At 40.0% G+C, this 19,086-nt stretch overlaps 1 protein-coding gene across 1 annotated transcript in view; it reads right to left on the bottom strand.

Annotated features, from left to right (window-relative positions):
* The window catches only part of PICALM (phosphatidylinositol binding clathrin assembly protein), a 70,246-nt gene that overhangs the window by 10,848 nt on the left and 40,312 nt on the right, over nucleotides 1–19,086 (bottom strand). The window contains exons 13-19 of the mRNA XM_072398631.1: nucleotides 18,029–18,106; nucleotides 13,908–14,018; nucleotides 12,624–12,755; nucleotides 12,512–12,542; nucleotides 11,201–11,300; nucleotides 5,081–5,104; nucleotides 244–303 (exon numbers count right to left, since the gene is read on the bottom strand). Coding sequence (XP_072254732.1) covers nucleotides 244–303; nucleotides 5,081–5,104; nucleotides 11,201–11,300; nucleotides 12,512–12,542; nucleotides 12,624–12,755; nucleotides 13,908–14,018; nucleotides 18,029–18,106 — 536 coding nt within the window. The remainder of the gene's footprint in view (nucleotides 1–243; nucleotides 304–5,080; nucleotides 5,105–11,200; nucleotides 11,301–12,511; nucleotides 12,543–12,623; nucleotides 12,756–13,907; nucleotides 14,019–18,028; nucleotides 18,107–19,086) is intronic.

Raw genomic sequence — 19,086 nt, forward strand, 5'->3', positions numbered from 1 at the left:
CAGGCACCCCAGATCATAACACTGCCCCCGCAGGCACCTTAGATCACAACACTGCCCCCACAGGCACCCCAAATCTTAACACTGCCCTCACCAGCAGCCCAGAATATATCACTGCCCCCACAGGCATATCCATTGGGCTTTACTTTTTTTTACAGGTATTCTTCAAATCCAATAGTTGAAGCAGAATGAAAACATATAGTGGTGTAATATAAGTATAAGCCTGTTTGCGCTGATCTATCTTACCATTCCGAATGCAGCTATTCCTGTAGGCGTTGTGGCTGGATAGGCCATGATTGGCGGTGCCTGTTGAAACAAAGATGCTATATCAGTATTTTACACATAGTCATCATACATGAAAGCAAAAGGCATCCAAATTCCTATGGCCATGCAGAATTTGCAAAGTGTGTGTGATTTGGCCCAAAGCAACAGCCTACATGGACTCCCAGCAGTGATTCAAAAACCGTAAATGAATCAAAACCACTGTCCTCCCCTTTCTCACTGCCATCCGTTAGGTTACATTTCCAAAGCGAGAATAGAGAAGAACCAACCAACCACCTGCAGAAGAAAAAAGGCTGCAGCACTGTAAAGGCAAAGCTACAGGCAGACATCTCCTGCAAGCAATTCTTATTATTCCTTACACGTTTTATAGAGATTCCTTGTATGGGAAGTGGCGGCCTAACACTTGGCTGCTGGGAAAGGTCACATTCTATAAAACAATGTTATGCTTGTCCAGAACAAGTTATGTCTCCGACTGTATAGGCCGTACACAAATGTAAGCTACTGAAATCAAGAAGCTTTTACATACTCAACAAAAGCTCAATTCATGTCGGGGCAAAATAAGTGAAAAGGTATTCAGCACGTCTCCGCAGTAAATACTGCCGATACAGAAATTTGACTGTTGATCAGGAAGAATCCAAGTTCATTTTCCTATTTGGGCTGACAACACAGTGCTTCTGGTTCACTGAAATCCCAAGCAGTGCTGTCAGCCCAAATAGGAAAATGAACTGGTCATCAAGAGTAGTATTTACAGCGGAGATGTCCTGAACACCCTTTTGCCTGCCTTCTGGACTATAGAACTTCACCTATCCCTGCCCATATCTGTTCTACTTTTAAATTAATTTAATTATTGCTGCTATGTTGACTCCTAAGAGCCCTTGGGTGTCTCGGGTGTTCTGTAGCTAACCAGGAAGCAGAAACACTGCTTGGTTTAACAATTACAAAAATGTATTTCTAACAGATCAAGTATTTCTCTGTAGCTGCAACTTTTATAAAAAACAGAATACATAGGGAAGTGTGCGTATTACAGAGATACACAAGAAACAGCTACTGTACTATTGCTACAACTACTGTATACCCAATCAGATATTATGCATGAACTAAGGGGTGATTGGCAGACAAAGTATTCTCCTCGGCCCCTTTTAGCTGGGCGCACCACCCGGCACTTTACAATAACCACCGGGCTGTTTTTGGGTGGTTACTAAAGAGTTAGGTCACAATACAGGGGCTGCCACCCATCTACAGCTTCTTCCCACCCAGCTTAAAAAGAATTAGGGGTGAAACACTGCAATATCTGAAGGTATGGCGAAGTATGACTGGCCTCCATCATATTAGTATTAGGATTTCTATAATCTATAGCTAATGACAGCAGAACAATCCCTATATTGGGATGACCGCCACCATTGTGAAGCTCCACAGAATGATGAAGAACTGGAGCATCCTACTAGCAGATCTTCCAACATGCTGAAAATTCCCCATACTGGACAACAAGTCTAATGCTATTCCTATTTTACAAATGTTTCCACCCTTGGGGAGATGCAATGGCAAAAGGATTTGAATTCAAAAAGCAAAGATTTGGTTATATTAAACAAATACACGTTGTATCTAAGGAGTGCCCTGATATATCTGGAATACAAGTCCTCAGACTTGTATATCTGCAGAGTGCAAAGCTCTGTACATAAGTCAAATGACTCTGGAAACAATCTTTCCCAATTGTTTTAATCACATAAGAACAAGCACTGTACACATAGCACCATTTTCTTCCATGAAGAGGGGGAGGGGAGGACAAGAGAGCAGCACCCTGATGTGCACTCCACTCTAGCAATGCTCAGCCATCATCCCCGATCGCTCGGTTGTTGACTTGTCTCACAGTATCGATTAATGATATCGGGGGACCGGTGTACATATGATAGCTCACCTTGGGAAACAATCATCAGACGTGTGTATGTAGCTTAAAGCGGACCTAAACTCAACTTTTTACTTTACTTCTACTTTACTTTAGAGAAGAAGAAAACCTTTATTATATATAAAGTAAAAATGTAATCGATTTTTTTTCTGATCGAGACTGAATGGGAGCGCAGAGCCTCTCCGGGATACCTACGCTATGCATCCCAGGAGGCTCCGGCTGCTCCTTCTGCGCATGCTTGATCTTAGACACAGGTGCAGAAGGGGCATTTTTTTGTTCCACTAAGAGATGGCTAAGTCACGCATGCACAGCGAGATCAGCTCTCTTCTTACGCCACTTTACAGCGGGCTATGTCACCCATAGCAAGAAGACCGAAAGAGAAGACAGAAGATGGCAATGCTTTGCACTTCCTCCTCACCGGGACGAAGAAGATTTTCAAGGTGGTGCAGGACCACATAGAGGAAAGGTCCAGCTTCATCGAGGGACCTGCTGGATTAAAGGTAAGTGTGGTGTTTTGCTTTTTTTTGTTTTTACTTTAGTTCCACGTTAGAGTATGGTATAATATGATTTGCCTGTCTCAAAGGGGTGTGGGTAAGAATTTGTGATCTCACAAGTGAATTGGTGCCTATTCCCTTTTTCCTCTGAAGAAAACTCAAAGTTTCTTTCTGCTTCTGTTATTCCCACTGTGGAATTCTGCAACTTCCTTGTTGCTGATTGAATATTCCCTCACCAGATTACTGGGAGACATAAATTCATCTCCTGACACATGGACGGATTCTTTTTATCCAATTATATGAAAAGCTTCAACACAAAATGCAGCATTAAAAATCAGCAGGAATTTGCTTTTCACATAACTGCATTGAAGAAATTATTCACGTTTTTATTTTGGAAATCAGCGTCAACATAAAATCAGAAGTCTTATGGTGACGAGATCAACTGAAGGGAGCATTCAGGCAATACTGGGACTTGTCCTTTCCTTTTCCTAAACTGCACTCAATGCAGGAAATGTAATTTTATTAGGAAGTAAGGAAATGGAATAAGTCTAGATTGAAGAAACTAAAAATCAGAAGATGTCAAGGAAAGCATTAAAAGGGAAAAGGGGACAAACAGTATTAGATATATCATAAACAGAATACAAAAAGCCAGTTACCTACAGGTTAGAACAAAACACTGAATTCCCAAAAGTAAAACAAACCAATCACAGGGAAGAATTTAACGGGGACAAAACATGAGGTTTTTAATGTGTTAATTTTTTAGGGCATTGCTTAGCATTAAAGCATATTTAAACTCACTAATTTAACTTTACATAGAAGGGAAGACAACCCTGTTATGTTAAGTAAAAATTCGGTTTGTTTTTTTTTTAAGTACAACACCTTTATAAAAAAAAAAAAAGGGGGGGGGGTGCAGCACCGCCCTCGATCGCCTATGAATGGGAGGCTCTTGGGTGCTCCTTCTGCGTATACTTCTGCGCAGAAGGAGCCTTTTCGCATGCGTAGTGAGATCGGCACGTTTTTTTTTTTCAACCTACATCAACCGAAGAAGAGACAAAGATGCCACCGCCCCGGCTCAGGGAAGGATGCCGGGACGACGCGGGCCCCGATGGAAGACACCTCCGGATGGATCAGACTGCCCTGCAGAATTGAAGTGTATTTTTTTTTTTGTTTTTTTTAGGCACTTTTCAGTTTTGTTCCTCTTTAAGTACAGTGTTCAACCCAGAAATTGGTTAAAGCTGGGTAGGAAGAAATTGTAGGCAGACATCTCTGTCTTGTATTGCCTCCTAACTTCAGTGACCACCCAAAAACAGCCGGGTGGTTACTGAAAAGTGCCAGGTGGTGCGCCCAGCTAAATGGGGCTGGGTAGAACACTGAAGCAAAAACCTGCTCCTAAGAACAATTCCATTAGCACTTTGTTGGAGGTTGGTATAAGCAAGCCTTACAGCCGAAATAACAGCTGCACATTCTAAGTATTTGTAAAACCAATTCCTTGCTTCCTGTGGTCTTTGGAACCCTGAACACAAATCTCGAGCAATTATTCCCATTACACAGACCATCTCATCATTCCCTGCCTAGCGGGAAGACAGGGGAGAAAGTCTGACTTTTAATTGAGCTTCTTGGCAAGGACTGTCTGTGCTAAGCGAAGCCGAGGAGATGACCTTAAAAAGGGGTCAATATCTACTTTGCCTAGGAAACTAACAAACTTAACAAGTCATGGTGGGTACCAAAACACTGGTTGTGCAATTGGGTACAGTGGGATATTTTCGGTTTCTGAAATAAAATAAAAAAAACATTCACAAATTATAAATGCATGCTGAAACTTTGGAGCAGCCTTTCTCAACTTTTTTTTATCCTATTGAAAACCTTGGGAACCCTTGCTAAATTTAAGGGGCAATGGGGAAAACTGCAGGTTGCATAGGAAGAAGGTTTTTCTTACATTGGTGGTCCGAATGCCACCATGACACAAGATCTAGGCAGGAACCATCCAATCGTCAGACGGCCTCAGCTCAGGGAACCCTTAGCAAACCCTGGTGGAAGCTTGGTTGAGGATGGCTGCTTGAACCCGACACAGATAGTTGGGCACCAAGGGCAGATACACTTGTAGGCAGTGCTGCCCTTGGAGGCAGGTCATTAAATCTTTCATAACTCAGATCATTCAGTAAAAGAATCCAAACCCAAGCACAGAGGAGGGAAAGTGTAGCTATGTAAGCGATAGTAACCAGGTGCCAACACTCCATGCCATTAGTGAAGGGAGAGCAAAGGGAGGTACAGTGGAGAGGAGTCCAATCTCAGAGCACATAATCAAATCTCTGATTAGTGTGTGGTGCCTGCACTGCAGCGAAGGTTAATACAAAGCAAACCACGGCAAGAAAAAGAAGTTATCGACTTGTTTGGTTCAACTTACGTATGTTGGAAAATGCATGCCATTCTGTTTCATTGTTCATCAGGACGAACATTTATACAATGCAATAACACAAGATTAGAACACAAACTTACACAACAGTACACACACATCAACATTTCACAAGCACGCTATAACAATGAGCTTAGAGTATATACATATTTAGTATTCTCCCCAGAAATATTTTTAAGATGGGTGGGAAGAAGCTGTATGCAAGTGGAGGTCACTGTATTGTGACCCAACTTTTCTGTAACCACCCAGAAACAGCCGGGTGGTTACTGAAAAGTGCTGGGTGGTGCACCCAGAACATTGTATATTGGATCACATATATCAAGACCGTCCAATACTAGTCCTCAAGGGCCAATAACAGGCCAGAATTTTCAAACTCTTTGGAAACCCCTACTACATGTTCTGCTGTCTGTTACAAAATTACTTAAAGCGTACCTAAACCCAGAAATTTCACTTTAAACTTTGTTGTTTTTTTAAGTGCAAAAAAGGGGGTGCAGCACTGCCCCCCAATTCTCGATGACCTAGGCGATGAATGGGAGCGCAAAGAATCCCGGGATACCTAGGTCAGGCATCCTGGGAGGCTCCAGTGCTCCTTTGGTGCATGCATCCTACGGCACTCGATCTCGGGCCTGGGTCGGGTGAAATAGGATGAAGAACCCGATAGAAGAGACAAAGATGGGGGCTCCAGGACGACCCGAAGCAAGACAACCCCGGATGAATCGGACTGCCCTGCCGGATTGAAGATTTTTTTTTTTTTTTTGTCATTTTTCTGTTTAGTTCCTCTTAAATATATGCATATATTGGCCCTCAAGTTGGACAGCCCTACCATATATCAATAAACAAATCAAATACTTGAATGAAGGTCAAGCCTAAAAAAACGCCAGTCTGGTTCCTCCTTCCTTTAGAGAACCATCTTTGTGCACAAGGTTACAAATATTTTGGGACAGAATATGGGTTTCAAGTTAGAAGTGCATCATTTTATATATTGTCTTTATATATTGTAGAATTAATAATATACTTTGTTAGAAACGCTTGAACTTATCAGATGAAGTGAGGTGTCCTCATAATTTTGGTGGCATAGGTGGGTTTGTAGGTCAGGTGACCACAACACTCTTCTATAGTATGAATGCACCCCTTTATATATGTCCCATAAATGACCAAAAGAAGATGTAAGGGCCATTCCTGCTGCTGGGGGCCACAGGATTACTAAGTGTCTGCCATGTTTTTTTTTTAAACCCAAACTGATTAAGTATGGAAAAATATTTTTTTAAGATCCAATACATATACATATATGGACTTTGAGAACCAATTACACTTAGAAAGAAAACGGATTAAGAGTAAATTGGATCAAATCGACAATCATCAGGTAGAATGAAGCTAACATATGCTGGAGATCGGCAATTACATCCTCTATTTTCTATACAGCTTTCCTAACTTTCAAGCCATAAGAAATCTCCTGTATATGTTGGACATAGCCTTAAACCTTTCACTACATAGAAATGAAATAAAGGAACCCTGGTGCCTCCATCCAGCTGCTGATCAGGGCATTTTAATTTATGATGGTTGCTTGAAAGGATCTGAAAGTTCTGCTGACACACATGATTTTTAAAGTGGAAAAAATGAAGCAAACTGAAGCAATTACCCAATGTCAGATGAAAGAATAAATGATAAGTAAATGTGTACCCAGGCTATTAAAATACCTGTGACGCCCGGGCATTATTCTGAAATCCGTGGCAACAACCGCCCTATAACTATTAGGACCGCGCTTACCATGCAGCACATTGACCTGCCTGTCTAGCTGCTAGGGAAACATAGAAGCCATTATTCTCTATAGGAGCTGCACTGAAAGCAGCACTGTCAGCTGCCACTGATACACAAAGCTGCTCATCAGAGGCAATGAAGGGATGATTGTATCTGCTGTTTTTTCTATGTAGTATTGCATGAACAGAGCCCTTGGAAGGTGAAAGAAAAAAAAATTTCAGTGAAACATTGCGGTTACTTAAGCTTCAAAGGCTCGGAGTTACATCACTTTCCTTCATTTATCTTTTTATAAGAATATTGGACCTGATTTATTAAAGCTCTGCAAGGTTGGAGAGGATACATTTTTATCAGTGAAGCTGGGCGATCCAGCAAAAACTGCAAAATTTCTTCAAAGTCATTTGCTTTTTGTTAGTCTTGGACCAGATCCATTCCAGGGTTGCTGAATCTTCCAGCTTCACCAATGAAAGTGTATTCTCTCCAGCCTTAGGGAGCTTTAATAAATCAGGCCCATTGTCTCCATACACCCAGCGGAGAGTACAAAAATTGTACCATACAGGTACACTTTACTTGTCTAGCACTAGCTTAAAAAATAAGATTGTTTTATTGAAAAAAAAAAAAATGCATCAAAAATCAGCTGTCTATCCTGGTGGTTCCCTAACCAGATTCTGATTAATAACTTTCAAAGCACTGTACTTCCATCTCCAACAATTTAACACAGCCTTTATGACTTTGGGGCAACCCTTGAAATAACTTTTAGGTCTTGGGGGGTTCCGCTAAATTTACTATATCCACAGCTCACAGTATATTAGTGTGGTGGTCAGCAGGAGGAATGCTTCTTATATTGCTGGTCATTGGGAAGAATGTCAGCCTTATAGATGGTCACAAATAATTTTGGCTGTTAAACCGACCCAAGAGGCACAAATTTCTAACTGCTCAAGGAACCTCTAGTACAGGGGTTGTCAAACTCCGGCCTTTAGGCCAGATACGGCCTAGTCGGTAGTTCATTCTGGCCTAACGGCCCCTGGTCGATCCCGCATAATGCTGGCCGGCAACCCACGGCTCCAGAGCCATGGGTTGCCGGCGGATCTGCTAGGGGGACGTTAGGAACTACTGGAGCTGGAGCTGCTGGAGCTTTGGTGCCACCCTCTTGCAGTGGCTCCCTGAAGGGAAATCCTACGGAGAAGAGGGATTTCACTTCAGTGGCGTTCCCTGGTGGGGGGCAGAGCCATTAGGGCAGGTCCGGCCTAGTGTGCTCCCGCCTACCCCATAAATGGCCTAGTGCCCATAAAACTTTGCTGACCCCTGATCTAGTAACTTCTGGAGAATTTCTAGGGTTCCACAGAATACTGGTTGAGAAACACTGATTTTACATATTTGGCCCTGGTACCTTTTCCTTGCTACCATCACCTAAACCCCTGACGAAGCAGTCTCCTAAATAATTTCAGATTGCTGCAATGAAAAACTTACCCAGACACTTACTAAAGATGTGCTGCACTCCTCCCACTACGATCTTGGGTCAAATCTGCAATACCGTCTTGACAATCTAACCAGAGACATTGCATTCTGCAGCACAGACTACACCCAGACATCTAACCATCATCTTCTAAAATCTAAAGTGTACATTTCTTGCTGTATATGTTGTCCTATACCCAAATGTTTATACAGCCCACCCACTAGTCATTCCTCATTCTTCCAGTCCCATGAGCTCATAGAGTGAAAGCACCACTAAATGATGACAACTTCTGCCGCTAGCCTTTGCCATGGTTGCTGAATTGGCTCTAACCTATCCTAGAGAATATATACCAGGCTGCAATGAATTGAACACTCACTGAAGCTGTCTTTTGCCTCTCTGCACACATCTGTGATATCTAAAACGAAGCAGCAGACAGCCATTGCAGGCATCTGAAGTACAGACAAAACATTTTTCCAAAAAGTCTTGAGTGCTTTGAATATAAGCCGAGCCTTTCAAGCTCAGCTATCTGTATGAATAAAACCCAACTTTATTATATTATAATCATTGATAGCTGTGATCGCCCTTCCCTGCCATGTTCTACGCTACAGGTGACACCATCTTCTAGGGCAGTGGTCGCCAACCAGTGGTCTGTGAGATAACTTTGGTTGTGCATAGAAAAATTTGGACATTATTTGCAATTTATTAACAAAAATATTTTTTCTAATAAATTATTTTCTGAATGACAATTTTCACTTGTATATTGCACTAAATTCAAGAACTGTATTAGAGACGGTAAAACAAGGGAGGCGCAGCGTGACATCAGTGTAGTGTTAAGTTGTATGAGGAAACTGCTGCCGAGCCGTACGCTTCAGTATTGTTTCCACCATAACAAGTCAGCCCGCTCCGCCAACACCGATTCTCATCCCAATGTTTTATTTGTTTTTTTCTCAGATGCTCTTTTAGGTAAGTATAACCTTAACTGTGTATTTTCTTTACCTGTTATATTTAATGGCATAAAATACTTTGACTTTGATAACTATCATTTCTTGTTTGGTCTTAGATTCGAATGAAATAAACCCATAATGAGTGAGAAAAAGTAAACAAGTATTTTGCATTTTTTTAGTAATACCAAAGATAATGCAACTAATGATAATAGTAACAATAGTAATACTTCATGTAACCGCGAGCTGATCAATGAATCAGAGCCTCTCCACAGTCCTTGTCAGCACCATTAGGAAGATCATTAGTTTACAAATGTATTTATCTTTTTTTTTTTTTTAAAAATTCATATTAATGGTCAGTGGGATTTAAAATTATGAATTTAGAGGTCCATGGGGTCCGAAAGGTTGGCGACCGCTGATCTAGATCTCTCTGTAGCTTCACAAGTTTCCTATCCGTATCCAGACTGCACAATGGACAGATGCTCGCCAAGCAAATTTCCTCCTGTGAGCCACCTAATGACCTCCTGTGTCTCCAGCTCTGTGCAATGTAAAAGCAGCCCGTTTGATCTTCAGGGGTAGTTGATTTCTGAAATGCAGGTTACTATTGGAACTTGGTGTAAAGTTTAAAAAATTTGAAAGAATATTGGCTGCAGTTAAGCTTTAAATGTGGGAGGGGGTACATAGTGGCTGGTTTTTCAATAATGAGTTAAAATGCCATATATCCATGTGCATACAATTTACTATAGATTGGGAAATAGAATAGATTCTTATCCAAATACACAGTGCTCTCATTATGTGGTGAATACTCCGCAGGACACAGATTCCACACTGCACTGTGCATTTAAAGAGTTATAAAACACAGAGCACACTGTGGATTAAATACTGTGCTGTCCCTCTGGGAATGGATAGCATAACAATTTCGGCTTAGACATTTAAAAATAAATTGTTCTGCAAGGAATAGGCGAGGCTTCCATTGCTGACCACCTCCAATAAATTCATTGCCAGTAAGAACAAAAAAAGATTAATTAGGAGCTTTGACTCTCTGTGACACTGAAATGACTGCCAAGGCAAGGAGCACTGTCAGGAATATAAGCCTTTGTATTTCTCTTAAGACAGGTTTACAATAAAAGGTTTCAGGTTTAATAATACATTTTTTCAATTTTTTTTATTTATTTTTTACAAATAATGTACCTGAATCAAATATTTTTGGTAAAACCTCTCTTACATGTATCTCATCTGTGGATTTAGTCATTTGCATGTCAGCTTTACCAAGCAACATGGTGAAGGGTACAATTATCCAACGAGCTTGCAGCTAACACATATTTCCTAAACTTTGAGGATCTCTAAGGCTGCCTCTAAAAACATCCTGTGCTTCACGCACATTTTATCAGAATTCAAAAATGTTTCAATTTGCACAGTAGAATTGCCTGAAATGAATCAGATTTGCAGTGGTCATTAACTATGCTTTAAGGTCATGGGTGTAGAGGAATGTACTTAGGTTGGATTACAGTATGGAGAGAGCAACGAGAACATTTGCAATGTGGTGATGTTTAAAAGTTTTAAAGTCAAGGGGCTGAACCTCAAAAATTTGCAGAGCTGCTTGTACTTTTCACCTGCCATGCAGCACAAAACAAACATTTCTGTCGGGCCAAGTCTCGGATACTTGCTTACAATGAAGAAGGATTTTATGCCGAGACTTCTAACCATAGTGAAATAGATAAACTGGCCATTTACTAGTAAAACTGTTCATTCAGTCTCTCTATGGACATGTACCAATCAGAATTATCATCTATGCTCAAGAAAGTTACAATAAAGGCTGGACAGTCCTGCAAATTCTTTGGAAGGAAATACAGTTGGGAGTTTAAAGCCACAATAAGTTTGCAATGTTTGTGTGACTATGAAGAATCATGCAACCTTCACACACATCCATACACAGTCAGTACATAGAAGGATCATTACCAGGGTTGCTGGGTTCCAGGTGGTGGTTGGGGCTACTTTTGGCTGCCAATTAGTTCCTCCTGTTAGTTTCTTCTCTCCTGGCTGATTCCAATGAACATCACTACAAAATATTGCAAGAAATACATTAAACACTGATAAGAAACTCACTTATAGTTTCAAAAAACAACATGCCTTTATACGCTACTGTGCCCCTGCCGTGAGAAGAATAAAGAGAATCATTAGGTATAGGTATGCACAAACTGGAAAGATTAGTAATGTATATATTGCATAAGTAATATTTCCAGCTTAAACCTTCTAAATGTGCATTAGTTTAGTTTCTATAAAGCAGAGAACGTTTAATTCCCCTTTAAGGTTTTTTTTTTTTTTGCTGCCTTTGCCAACAGAGAGATTTTCCTTCACTTCCCGTACTATTCTCTCCAAAGGAAGCACACTTTTTATCCCGGAGAGTTGTCAGCACAACAGCTGTCTCCAACTGGAGAATTTTCCCTCATTGTTTTTTTTTTTTATATATTTAATATTTATGCTCAGTATATTATTGTGAATTGTATACACCTGCAGCACTTGAAGGCAGCTCCTATCTGTCAAAGACGACAGCTGGATTTGATGTGTAAATAGAACTTTTAGTTTCTCCTGTCAAAACATGCGATTTGTGTTTACACACACTGGTTAAACATGTAGTTTTTGATTACTACAAAGTGCTATTGCCTCCATCTTCCATAGTGATATCTGCCACCATTTCTCCTGCCCGGCCCTGCTGTGTTGATTGACAGCAAACTCTGGAAAAACATTCTGGAATGCAGTGTGCATAGATGGAGAACATACTTTCCCATTGTGAGTCATGCAGACCCCTAGTATGAGGAAGAGGGATCAGATAGCATGCCGTGTGTGGTGGCTAAAATTGGTGCTGTGCCTTAGTGGAGGACGGCATGCTGGTCTGTGTTGCTGTTATTGCTTCAGCTGGCATATTGTTTTATTCAACGAAATCTCAGTTTGTATACAATTTCCTTTTGCATATCCAGGACAAGACATGAAAGTGGAATCTCCCTAACAGGACACAGCAGAACAAATCTAAAAGGAGATAAAACAATTTCTACTCTCCAAAAAAGATTGGCTACAAAAACACATTCATCATTTATCTTTCCTCAAATTTAATACTTTATATGATTTAAAAAAATGCCCCTAAGCTTTATAAGAACATTAAAAACATACAGTATGGGGGCACATGGCTACATATTCTATCACAATGCAACCATACCCACCAAATAAATATGCCTGAAATATTTATTAAAACAATGCTGATTCTACACTCACTTCTTTGGGGTTCCGTTCCCGATGCCCAGATCTGGAAAAGAAAAGAAGGGAATTAGCAGAGTTTTGAACACATTGCCTGTACTGTATAAAGTTCAGATGGGCCCAGACTTACTGCCCACTAAGTTGGCCAGGGAGGAGTCCAAGTCGTCAGACACCAGCTTGTTTGGTGGGTTTTTGGAGGAGAGAGCACTTGAGTTTTGTGACGCTACGGTCGGCTTGAGGAGTCCACCCAAATCATCAAAACCTTAAACAAACACAACCTTGGTTATTCAAGACAATATTCTAACAAAAGTAACACCGCTGGCTTACAAGTTGTGGTGTCCATGAACAAACATTTACAATCCCTAGTACCTTAAATGATAACCTGTCAACCATTAAAACATTCCGGAAATGCTATGTAAGCTTACACTAGGAGCCCGATATACATTTCACCATACTAAGTAATGTGTCAGGCTGAGCAGACAGGCAAATCCGCTGCAAGTTTTGCACTTAACAGATCAATCCAATCAATTTTCCGATTGCAAACACTGCACACATACTGTCCTCTGATCCTTGCTAGGAAAACAATCAATGTTCAAGATGGTTTGTACACAACATACCATACGTAGATGTGATCCAGATTTCACAACTTGATTCTGATTACTTCACAATTCCAATGGTCAAAACTTCATTTCAGTTATAATCATTTTACTCATGCTTGTGAAAAATCAACATAAGTACAGCATATATTATTATTAAGCACTGTAGCGCTGTACATTAAATAGGGATTGCCAATGACAGACGAATACAGACAGTGATACAGGAGGACGAGAGGACCCTGCCCAGAAGAGCTTACAATCTAGGATATTCATAGCATTTATTATTTTTCTGCAGTTCATCCCGACATCTTCATTGCACCATCATCCAGACAAAGCACCGACTTTCTATACCAATCATTCCCAACCAGGGTTTCCCTCCCGAAGTTGCCAGAGATTATTTCAATTATGGCCAATTGACCTCCCATAAATGGCAGAGACAGCTACACAAAATCAATGTCTAATTTAGCTTTTCTAAAGGTGGCGTTCTCTTCACAAGCAGCAGCAACTAGAATTATAGCCCAGGGTCCCAGACACCTGAATTATTTTAGGAGGGTCCTCAAAAAGTATAGAGTTTGAGAAAAGCCGTTCTAAGTTACACAATTAAGCAAATACAATGCAAAGTTGTATGCAAAGCTAAAATAATATTTCTTTTGCTGGACATACACTTAAAGCTTAACTTTAAGTAAAGATCTTATTAAGATATTTCTATATTCTTATAGCAAAGCCTTGGATGAATATGACCTACAAATATCTTGTGTGCCCTCTCAAAGCTAGGACTATGAATATTCTGTAAATCACAGAGCAGTCATCTTTCTTACCAGTGGGGTCCACATTGATGTTAGAGGGGGACTTGTTGCCAAAAACAGAATCGAAGTCAACATTAAGGCCACCAGAGGTCTGTGGTTGAACAGCTAGTGATGGGGTGAACCCTGAAAATAAAGAAAAGGTTTAGAGGTGACTATCAACACATCAATGTACCATGGTAATTAACATCACTTTTTTAATAAATATTTTACCTCTAAACAGACAAATAATAAACCCTGAGTAGTCTTTTGGCCTGTACTTTTCTGTGCAAAGCTCATTCAGTACAGGTCTTCTTTAAAGTATTGTAAACCTATCTACAGCCCCCTGGTTACGCCGATTGTGAATAACCACACTAAGAAATTCACCCATTTATTTTAGCGATCTATTCATCAGTAATACCCTATTTTCCAGTGTTGTTAGTGAAGCTAAACATTCTTTTAAATAATAAACATAGAACAGAAGAGAACGGGTTTTTTTGGCATACAATAGTCATATTTCTGCGTTACAATAAATGTGGAGCTAAAAAAAATGCAGCTTTAAAGGGCAAACTTGTCCTTTACTAAAGGATTTTATTTATTTTAGTACACAAGTTTGCCCTAAAAAGGCTTTTTTTGTAGCTCCACAGTTAATATATTTCAATGGCTTGGCAACTTCTACAGTAGTATAGAATAATTCCTTGTGGGATTTATTTCCTATTATCCTATTTCTGTATTACAACATACAGTAAATAATGAGCCAACAATAGAAACTTTATAGAGTGCTTCAGTCCTGAATCCTCATTCGGTCATGGGATTCCATGGACTAGGTTCTAAATAGAGATCTCTGAAACATTGATCACCAGTTATGTTTGTCTTATGAGCCGGTGATCACAAGTAATGAACAATGCACAGCTCTTATATCCCCAACTCGTTTCGCACTTAGCCTCCCTCAGTTGTATTAAAAATGACCATGGTAGTGCTAAATATCAGACAGTTTTAAATAAATTTCGGACTTTCTTGGTGTAACTTTTATTCCAAGCTTACTTTTCATTGTATGAATTAGGTGTGCAGACACTATAAACAAACCTATTTTTTTACCCTGCATTGCAAGTCCTTTAATATCTGTGGCACCCAGCAACCAAGCCGGGTTCAGCTTCCATTCTTCAGACCACATTGGGTAAATAAAGCATGGAATTTTAAGCGCTGGCGAGGGCAAAGTATTCTTTGCTACATACTAAATAGAGAAGGGGAGATATTTATTCCTAACGCAGTCTGCAGACACATCGCTTGCAAGCCTCCATAAATTTCCCACAAAGCCTGAATTTCAGAACCATGGAAATAAAGTCAGATTCATCCTTCTAACAGTAGAATCGAGTCTCTGCCAAATGTCTTTTACACAGAGATTTTCCTTTTCACACATCAGGTGGACGGGGAATGCTGCCAAGTGGTGAACATTAAACAACTGTGTGATAGCAGATTCCTCCATACAGAGCTCAGCAGAGAACAGCCAAGCTCAGTCCCATGGTTCTATCAATCATACTAACAAGAGAACAAATCAGACAGAAGAAAATTATTTGGTTTGATTAATAAACTGCAATTCGGTTATACTATAAGATTTTTGTAACTTTATATCTAACTTTTTTGTAACTTTAAAAGGGAGTTTTTTTACACAAACTTTGGACTTGTATAAGTGCCATGCTGAATGCTACAAAGTCCTCATTGCTAAAATGAGCCGTCATGTGTAGAATATGCGAAATACACAAATATTAAAAATGTGTACTCAGCAACAATTAAAATCCTAAATACATTGTAAACTTCATAGCTTTGTAAACTATTACTAAAAAGCTTTTAAATTTCCCTTTTGAGTTGGATTCACGATCACAAGAGTTTTTAAAATTGTATGAATCACCTTCTTTCCCATTTGCTTCTGTTCACACATCATTAGGAAGATCAGATTTAATTATTTTGTTTGCATTTAGAATGGTTTATCATAAAGGAAGTACCAATATAATATAGCAAAGCATTTATGACACACAGCCATCCATGCCATTTGCAGTAAGAGAGTTCAAGCTTAGCTCCACCTCATATCTGCATGGAGTTTGTATGTTTCCCACACGTTTGCAGGTTTACTTCTCCGGGCACTCCGGTTTTCTCCCACATCCCAAAAAACACTCAGGTTAACTGGCTTCCCCTAAAAAAATTGGCCTTAGACTGTGTTAACATAAAAATGGTAGGGACATTGGATTGTGACCCCCTCTGAGTAAGGGAAATGATTATGGACTTTGTAAAGGGCTGTGCAAAATGAAAGTGATATGTAAATACAAGTTAATAAAAATAAATAGTGCGTTAGTCTAGTGAAAAACGTTGGTCTTTACTACGAAAGCTTCTGCACAGAGGCAGTCACTGCATCTCTCATTGGGCAGGACCGCTGGTCTAGTATTTGCCCTCCGCAAGGGAGCCTGTAGTGGGTGGACCGCCTGGGCCCCTCCAACACCGTTCTACTTTACAAGGATATGCAAAGCCATTTGTTGCACTGGGTCCACATAATGTATTGTCTAGTATTATATTTAAACAAACATTTTGTTCCTGGAGTACAGCATTTCCTTACAATTTTAGAGTGTTTGCAATAAATATATTTTAGTTCAGATTTTTTAGACAGTTTTGGTTCTTGGAGTTCAGCTTTAAAATCGTGAAAGCAAGGAGTGAAAAGCTATATTTGTTTTGCCAAACCAATAGGCTTTATGTATTAAATGCTTTTATTGGGAGAATTGTCTGCACAGCTGCAAAGTAAAAGGCAGCTAAGCTTAATGCAGTTCGGGCAAAAAAGAAAAAATCCCCAGTGCTTTACTCAGCATACAGAATGAGGCACGGCGTTTACGGAGAGCTTTTCCTTCTTCGTATGCTGCTGACAAAGAGCTAATAGCTTGTGTCTCATTCTGTATGCTGAATAAACCACCAGGGATTTTACTTCTTCTAAACTGCAAATAAAGCTCCACGCCTTTTGCTTTGGGATACACAAGACAGTTTGTGTAGCGGTTTGTTGTCTGCCTGTCTATTAAAATGTGCCAGTTATTTTTATTTTATTGCTTTAAAGGCAACCATCACATTGGAAGAACAAAGAAAGCTGTAATTTAGGGGTAATATAGATTGTCCTCAAACCAAATCTTGTACGAGATATATTTATATTACATTTGTTTTCTGAAATAAATCATTTTCCTTTGCTTCCCTACTTCTGGGAGTGCTGGATACACTGTCAACCTAAACTGCCTGCAGAGGTTCAGCAGGGGCCGTCCTCTGCTATCTGCAATCATAGCACAGCGGCACTGGAGGAGAATCTAAACAAAGCCGTTATGTGTACATCATTATTCACACAAATGTTTTGGTTCACTGGCAACGCCTACACGTGCGAAAGCTGAAAGCGCCCAGTGTGCAAGGATCTCTGCAGATCATCACAACATTGAGGCCTCTGCAGCTGCTGGGCTGATAATTTCAATAACAGGAGGACATCCGCCAGCTGCAGAACTCCGCAAAACTGTAAGGATGTGCTTGAGAGATTTATAGGGGATGTGGATGTAAATCAGAAGTATGATTACAACAACTATGTTCTTTATAGCTATTAGGAATTATTTAACATTCTTGTCGTGGGGTTACAATAAATAATATGGGCATTCTGCTTTTGTGCTCCAAAGTAGCCCTCAACCTGAACTTGAGGGCCCAAATATAAGGATATACAGGTGGTGAAAGTCATCAATTTAATGGCTTAGACCCATTATTACATTTGTCAACATTATATAAAAGAGCGGCTTCTCCCTTTGATATAATGGGAAAATGTATTTTTTAATTTTTTTCTTTTACTCTTTTTGGGTAGCTCCCCTACCCTTCCAGCTTTACTTCTGCAGTGCCTGAGCAGCGCGAGTTAAGGTGACATGAAAAAGAACCCAGAAGAAAAAAAGATGGTTATGTCCAGCGCTGAAAAGAAAAGGGAAGCCAACCTGCAAGGGTTTCTCACAAGGGAAGTAAATTTTTTTTCGTGAAAGTGGCGCTTCAAATACAAACTTTAGATCTACAACTCTGTTAGCCCACATTAAAAATACGAGCGAAAAGAACAATGAAAAGCCAGTATACATAAAATTATCTTCCATGCTTACATTACCTACCTCCATATAGGCCAGCTACTGAGGATTCAGTATGGAAATGGGAAGCATTAGGATAGACTTGAGGCCCACAGAAAGAATCTGTTATTCAGGTCAGAAAGAATGAAAAGTTACCACGCAGAAACCAATTACATTGTTACAAAGATCTAATGTTGTGAAGAACAAATATTAATATCAAGGAGGAGGGTCAGGGGGACGAATTCTGTATTTTAGTGCTGAGAGCCAACATTAATGAGAATGGAATTTTTTCCTTTGTGTGTTCCAATTGCTATTCTGTGCAAAACTACCTAAATATTTTCTGACAACCACAGAACAGATATAGCTTATGTGCAGTGAATTCACGCAAAAGAAAATAGTGAAACATTTTACATGCTGAAAACCTAGTGATAATGGGGTTCAGTATAGCACAGAGGCAGGAAAGCAGATTCAGTAAATTTAGGAGTCTGGGAGTTCATCATGGTACTATGGCAATAGCTGCCGAGTAAGGAGAACTAGAGTTCTCCATTTAGCAGATCTCTTGCTCCAAGCCTATAGGGGATCTAAGGCCTTGAAATACTGAAGGCATGCTGGACCCCTAAAAAAAGGTCACTGATTTCACAGCAAGGGCCCTTTGCTGGATCATGTTGGATGGGCTGCATGATATTTTACTGTGTGTGTGTCGCAGCTTTTTGAAGAAAACTATTTTTGGAAAGAAGAAAACAAAAGTATTCTTAGGAAAGAGGTCTATTCAAGTTCATTCCTTCTAAACAAAAATTCCCATTATGCGAGGAATGAGAATAAGTCCCACCTTGGTTACCCTCCTCCTTTGGGAAATAGTGATTACAACAAAATGACATGCACCTAAATACAAAATGTGCTCTACAGAGAAAATCCACACACATTTTTTCACCAACATTACATGATGCCTGATGATATTCCATGATGCTATCCCACTAACCCGACTCTCTCCTCTACAATCTATTATGAATGCTGCAGCCAGACTCATCCATCCTTCCCTCCGCTCCTCTACTGCTGCATCTCTTTGTAGTTCTCTCCATTGGCTTCCATTTCACCTTAGAATC

This window comes from Pyxicephalus adspersus, chromosome 1 (assembly GCF_032062135.1).
Source record: "Pyxicephalus adspersus chromosome 1, UCB_Pads_2.0, whole genome shotgun sequence".
In the NCBI taxonomy this organism is placed as follows: domain Eukaryota; kingdom Metazoa; phylum Chordata; class Amphibia; order Anura; family Pyxicephalidae; genus Pyxicephalus; species Pyxicephalus adspersus.